Source organism: Epinephelus moara, chromosome 14, assembly GCF_006386435.1.
Source record: "Epinephelus moara isolate mb chromosome 14, YSFRI_EMoa_1.0, whole genome shotgun sequence".
In the NCBI taxonomy this organism is placed as follows: domain Eukaryota; kingdom Metazoa; phylum Chordata; class Actinopteri; order Perciformes; family Serranidae; genus Epinephelus; species Epinephelus moara.
In genome coordinates, this window is record NC_065519.1 from 16,836,340 (window position 1) to 16,843,240 (window position 6,901).

General features: G+C 39.6%; 1 protein-coding gene across 5 annotated transcripts in view; it reads left to right on the forward strand.

The window, feature by feature from the left end:
* qkia (QKI, KH domain containing, RNA binding a) overlaps positions 1 to 6,055 on the forward strand; it is an 81,884-nt gene extending 75,829 nt beyond the window's left edge. For 4 of the 5 annotated variants that reach the window (XM_050061215.1, XM_050061217.1, XM_050061214.1 and 1 more), the window contains exons 7-8: positions 858 to 932; positions 2,233 to 6,055. In XM_050061215.1, the coding sequence (XP_049917172.1) occupies positions 858 to 932; positions 2,233 to 2,249 (92 nt within the window). In that variant the 3' untranslated portion in view covers positions 2,250 to 6,055. Of the gene's footprint in view, positions 1 to 857; positions 2,064 to 2,232 lie in introns of those variants that run through there. The other variant, XM_050061213.1, reaches the window with a different exon arrangement.
* Positions 6,056 to 6,901: the final 846 nt, after the last annotated feature.

Below are 6,901 nucleotides of genomic sequence, written 5' to 3' on the forward strand. Positions count from 1 at the left end.
AAAGAAATGTCAGGCCATCTGCTTCTTCGGAGTAGTGTAGGTGGCTGCGTAGTCATCAGCCAAAACTTGCTCCTAACTTGACAATGCCAGAACAAAATCCTCGTTGTGTTTTATAACTTACTCCACATGTCCCCCTCTCCGTCTCGGAGGGCTCGATTTATTTTCTTAATTCCTGCGCGCGTCACGTGTTCGCAGCACTTGAACATACAGTTAGTGTCATGAGCGCCAGGCAGCGCCGAGCTCTGCAGCAGGAAGGAATCACTTGTGACAAATCTAAGAGGAAAATGACAGCGTCTGCCGCCGGTGAACAGATTGACCTGGAGAGAAGTGGTGAAAGAGGGAAAGAGAAAATGAAAGAGAGAGGGAGAGGCAGGTGGTGTCTGGCACTATTCAATTACCATCAGAGCTGTATTGGATTTCCCCCACCTTTCAAAATAAAGAGACAAATTTCTCTCAATCCCCCTCTGGATCCCAGAGGAAGAATCACATTATTTTTTCCAGACAGCCCAGGAGCCTGTACCCTTTGCCTGCCCCCCTTTTCAAAGAGTCCTCTCGTATAACTCTGAGCACTGTGGAAATTTTATTACTTAAGTTATGCATTTTTAAATACCAAGTAAAGCTCCAAAAAGACATATTATTTTTTTCTACTGCATTTTTCTACACGTTAAAAAAGAAAAGCTCTGTGTGATGTGTGTATATGTACTATAATCTGTATTATGTTGCTATTCTGTGTATTGTATTATTCAAGCATTATAATGATAACGGTTAAAATGTGAATGTTGTTACTGTAAAAGATGACTGTTTCTCCCCTGCTCAAAGTGAATGGTTTCTAACCTTGTGGACCTGTTACAATCTAGGTGCAATGGCTACTAAAGTGAGACGGCATGACACGCGGGTCCATCCTTACCAAAGGATTGTGACCGCTGACAGAGGTCAGTTTAGTCTCTTAGCTACACTCTGCTATTGACTGATGAATTTCAATGATTATTATGCCTATTATGCCTCGATGCCTTAGTTGGGAATTTGTATATCGTCTGTATTGTATTTTTTGTTTTCCTTTCCCCCTCACCACCTTTCCTACCCCATACATCCACACGCCAGCTAAATGGCCGTCGTGGTATGCACATTTTGTTTACATTTAGTACTTAACATATACAGTGTGTGTAGATGGTGTATATGTCAAAGCTCAGGCAAAAGTGATCTGAACAGCTTTTGGTTTATCGCAGCTGTGAAGCTAGGACAGGTAGTACTTTGCAGGCAGTGTTGAAGGTGTATAATGACATTCCTCTGATGTGAGATTAGAGCCTAAAATGGGGCAGGCTTGTTCCCATACATGATTTATCTCCTCGGCTCATAAGGAGCGAAAGAGAAAAAGGAAAAAAAAAAGGAGAAGCATTTCTATACTGTATGTGAGAGAGAGAGAGACCTGGTAGGCAGAAGACAAAGTAGCCAATGCTGCTACCACGCACCATTTCACCTTGAAAAAAATTTAAATTTATTTTGCATTTTATTTTTCTATGGAAGATAGACACGCACAGACATAAGCTGAGGTAGCTTGCATTCTCTCCAGTGTATCGCAAATAGATTGAAATGAGAAAAAGAAAAGCTAAAACACATTTTAAATATTTCAGTTGTACGTGAGGTACTGTCATTTTATATTTGAGCATTTTATATCAAATGTATTTATGGTTCTTGTGTATATTTATATTATATAAAAATATACTGCTAAATAAAGAGAAAGAATCGGAAAGCATCGATTCATCTATTCATTGCACATGTAACACTAGCCACAGTTATCCCTCACATAACACTAGCAAGTCTCCTTACCACTAATCACACTGTTTGTAACTTGCACTCCAACTTTGACAGACACTAAAACACTAGATTTTTGTTGTTCTTATTTTGTTTGTCTGTTCGACCTCTCTTTGCTTCTTGATTTTTTGGGGGGGCAGTGTGCGCTTAAATTAAACCACCAAGCTACCTGTGTCTGGGGTGGGGGCTTAGTAGATGGGATCATGATGTGCCAGCGTCATGATTATAATGAGATTAGCTGGGTTCATCTCACATCGGCAAGGGACTTAGGTGGCGGGGAGTGGGGCGGGGGGCGGGCGACATAAGAGATTGCATTCATTTTATTGTTAAAATGATGTCATTCCAGTCTCTTCTTGCTGACACTAATATCCTTTCTATCTTTTTTTTCTGTTTGTTTTGTTTTTGTTTCTAACCACCTAGCCGCCACCGGCAACTAACACATGACCTTCTGACCTCTGAACTCTTCACCCAATGACGAGCCGCCCCAAGCCTGCCTGCTGATCAGTTAACTGGTAATTGCCTTTTGCTAGCCTCTCGGACGCAAGTGAGAGAGAGAGAGAGAGAGCGAGAGAGAGAGAGAGAGGCACCTGCCCGTACAGTTACCCTAACACGTTCTGACAAAAAAAAAAACCAACAAAAAAAGAAACGCAGAATCTTCACAGAAACAAAAACCCAACAGAGTTGTGTAATATTCATTTTTTCCCTCTGTTCATTGAGTTCAATTCCCATTCTTTCTCTTTCTTTTTCTTCATGAATCATAAACTGGGTGGATGTGTTCGTGGTATTACTCATGAATCTGCACTGAATTATATAGCAATAAAGACCCCCACCCCAAACCTGCCCACCCACCCTCCTTTAATCGCTCTAATTTGGTGACCTCACATGTCTGACTCAAAGTTCAGCATCTATTTGACGCAAACCATTTGGTTTCAGAGTAATGACATCACCCTCCCCTCCTCCTCCCAAAAAAAACAACAAAAAAAAAAAACCCTACCTGTCCCACCCTGTTCTGACACCCACCTATCGGGAGAGAAAAAGAAACAGAAGGAAAGAGAACATACGCTCACATTAACTTGTTTAATTTCTGTCATTTTTTCACATGTAGTGCAGTTGTTGAGCTCTAAGATGTAATTATGAGCTGACACATTCTGGGTGTGCCCCTCCAAACAGCTTTCTGTCTGTTTTTTAAACACACAAAAAAAAAAAGCATGGCTGAAAATGATTGCGGAAAAAAAGAGCTTTTTATGATTTATGTGGGTTTTTTTTTCTTCTGTCTATTTTTTTTTGGCTTTACTTTTGAGTCATTTTCTCCACTTGATTTTGGTTCCTCTGTTGTTCACATTTGACTAATTAGCTTTGCTTAAATCGACTAGCCAAAATAAGGCAGGTGGTTATCTCTGGAAAACAAAAAAAACGCAATCTGATGTTTGGAAGCAGGCTGCAGGAAAAACTGAGAAATGATGAAGGGCAAGATGGGAAGGTCACTAATTGGGCTGATGGGTCTGTGTGTGTGTTTTTTTTGTTTTGTTTTTTTAATTAATACTACAATGAAAGTAGGGTGTGCTGAGGCTTCGGGGACATTGGAGCAGTGCTTATTAGCTACTGACCATTGCTTCGCCCCGCCATCCACACTACATCCATTATACAGTGCCTGATGTATTTAGAAAAAAAAAATATCTCAATGAGTTTAGCTGAGCTGTGATTGAAAAGACAAAAAAAAGTATTAAGTGTGCATTTAGCCAAAGGGTTTTCCAATGAATTATATATCTGCAATTATGCATCTGTCTCACAGAGGGCTCTCTTTGTGATTTTAGAGTTTGGAAGGGTGTGAGTTTGTGGTGCCTGCCTTCAGCTGGAACAGACAGCCAGTCAGTTAGATGAGTTTTGACCCATTAATTGCTCTATTTTTTATTTTAATTTTATTTTTTTCTGAGGAGGAGAACGCAGGCAATTAACACTAAATCAACTACTCAATTACAGTACGTTGCTAGGGGGAAGGGCACTTTGAAGTTCTGTACATAAATGCTTTTGTCATGAGGCTTCTATATTCAGTTGCTTCATCAGCCACATTGCCAAAAGAGTGTTTATTTCTTTATTTTGTTCATTTTTACATCTCAACATTTGGCCATTTTTGTTGAAATGTGTTTTTATTTTTAACCCCAGTCATCACTTGGGACATCAGGTGTTTTAGAAATTAGGAAAAACATGATTTAGTTTGGTTATTTTAGTGATGAAACGTTTATTTTTATCACGTGAACCCTCCAAAAAAAAAAAGCGCATCCACAATGTGTCACACCTCCCTGTGATCGTAGTCTAGCTCCTGAGCCCACGATCTTTTTTTTTTGTTCGACTCTCTCAAGAAAAAAATAGGATGTGAAAGCCATGCCTGCCTGTTCAAATTGCTTTATACATACGTCTTATATATATATAAATATATATATAAATATATAAAAATGTAGATATCTGTCATTGCATATACAAATACAGAAGAGAACAAAAAATAGATAATTTTACAGGGTGCTGGAGAAGAGAAAAAAATTGAAAAATCTATTTTTGGCAATTTTAGCTTTTGATACTTTACTTGCAGTTACAAAATCAGAAAAAAAACGAACTAAAAAAAAAGTTTAAAACAGTATAAAGGGGGAAACAGATCAACCGAGTGGGTGAGGGGGGAAAAAAAGTGCTGTTACCTTGGATATGATTGGAAAAAGGAAGACGGAAGACCAAAACAGTCGTAACTTTCGAAAAAGTCAACGAGGATCAGAGCGAGACAGACGCCTCGAGAGAGTTTAAAAAAAAGAAAAAAAAAAGGATCAAATCAAAGTGCCTTATCAACAGTGGTTTCTGTTTTCTGAGTATTCCAGTTGTGTTCAATAATATCCAGCACCCACCAAGATGGCGCAGAGAGGGAATGGCTAGTGTTACACGCTCTGAATCGTCGAGCAGGGTAGCTCCCACCGTATCGTGGTGTTACCGCAGTTATTCTATGCAAAAAGAATAGCAGTCGTTTTGACCAGCTAAAAATATGTGCCATGGTTTTGTCTTCCTGAAATTATTTTTTTCTTTTCCTTTACTTGATGGCCCTTTACTCTGCTGTATGTGCAGGTTTTGTTCTCTTTTTATTTAGATTTTAATGATCATTATGGAATATTGTCTTGATTTATGGTGACTGTGACTAACTTCCTAGAACAAATTGAACTGCCAATAGCAATGCAGTAGTCTGCCAGAACATGTTTTGATCATGAGCTCAGAAAAATACATAACGTTCAAGGGGCGGGGGGAGGGGAGGGGAAGAGGGGAGTCGTCCCCCGCTGGCAGGAAGCCCGTTTGTTTCAACAGCTGCAAACTGAAAGCATCCAGTCCATGTCTCTCGATGTCAATCTGACGGCAAACTATCAATACAATCACGAGATTTATAATGGACAAGCTGGATAATGAAACAAGCACGTCTATTTCACAGCCAAATAGTTTCCAGTTATTGAAACAACTCTGTCGCTGGAAGGTGAAATAAACTCATAAAATCGAGGAATTCTCAGATCCCGATATTACCCTTGGCAGTTTTGTTTTTCTATTCATAGCTCTTTCATCATGCTGTTACACCGAAAGGTCAATGAATTCTTTCTTTCTCAGTGTTATTATTTTAAATTGAAATGCAATATTAAAGTGGAGCAAGTGATGGCTATTCAGCATTTGACAGTATTAAGAAAATTCCCTCTGCAATGTTACAACTTGCTGTGTCATTGTGAAAGGCTGGATAAGTCCATCAGGTGAAAGGTTAACTCTATACCTACCGTATTCTCTCTGGCCTGCCTACTACATGTATGATAATGTAATTAACAGCCATTGTTACAGGTTTATAATGTATTTTTCTAATCTCATTTTATATGTATATTAATCATGTTTCTGAGTGCTTTTTTTTTTTTTTAATTTTATGAAACCCACTGCAACTTTTTTTTTCCTTCCCCCCCTAAACAGCCCCTCTCTTCCTCCCCTCCTCCCCCCCTTTTCTCTCTTTTACATCTTGAAAACTGTCTCTTGTGGGGAGTGTTGCCTTTTCCCTGTTATATTTGGTTTTGTTTTTTCTTGCCGATTCCCAGCTTGTTTAACTCATTAGCTACTTTATTAGTTTTCTTGTCATAAGTATTTTTACATGCTTGCATTTAGTTTTCATGGTGTATGCTGTTATTTTTCTTATTAACCTCTTGGCATTTATTTTAATAAAACATTCTTAGTAAGAATTTTACTAACTTGCTGATATTTTGTCTTGTGTTTTTAACCAGTTTCATGAATGTATTACCTTGGTCTGGTTCACGGACTAACACGATTAAAACTGGTGTCTGGCCACCACTCACACTGACACACACACACACACACACACACACTAGTGAACTGTGCACATATGTTCCACATACTGTACAGTCACTCAACACACACACACACACACACACACACAACCTAACTGGAAAGTGCACGAGTTGATAAGCGTCCCTCACTCCCGCTCACGCATTCTCACCTCTGTGCTGGAGAAAATCTGCTGACACTCTTCATACTTGCCCTCCCCGCTCAGTTCCAAACACCGCTGCTGTGTTACAAACTCTCTTGTTAGTTGTCCTGTCCTTCTGTGTCACTGACCCCGTGAGACGGCAGGAAGTGTCGCAGTGTGTTGGGTGGGTGGGTGGGGTTTTTTAAGCTGCACGTTACTTGAGGTCACTGGTTAACTCCTGGGTCAGATTTAAACAAGTGTGTCTGGACACAAGAGTCAAAAACACCACTTTACACCAAATCTGTGCAAAAATACTGCCTATTAATCATCTCAAAAGGATTTTACTGTGAATTACGTAGCGAGCAGGACATCTCATACGCACCCATTATAGATGTAGTGAGTTATACATGTCGATGACAGTTGTGTGATCATCCAAAGCTGTCCCTAGCCTTTTTTTTTTTTCTCCATTGGCTCCACGGCTTGTTACGCCTGGATAGCAGCATTACGGTTATCACCAGCTGTTGTCTGTTTGGTGAACACTTCTCCCCCATTCAGCTTATTGATATAATGGCTAATACTGGGCCATTTGGGAGCATCCATAATGCT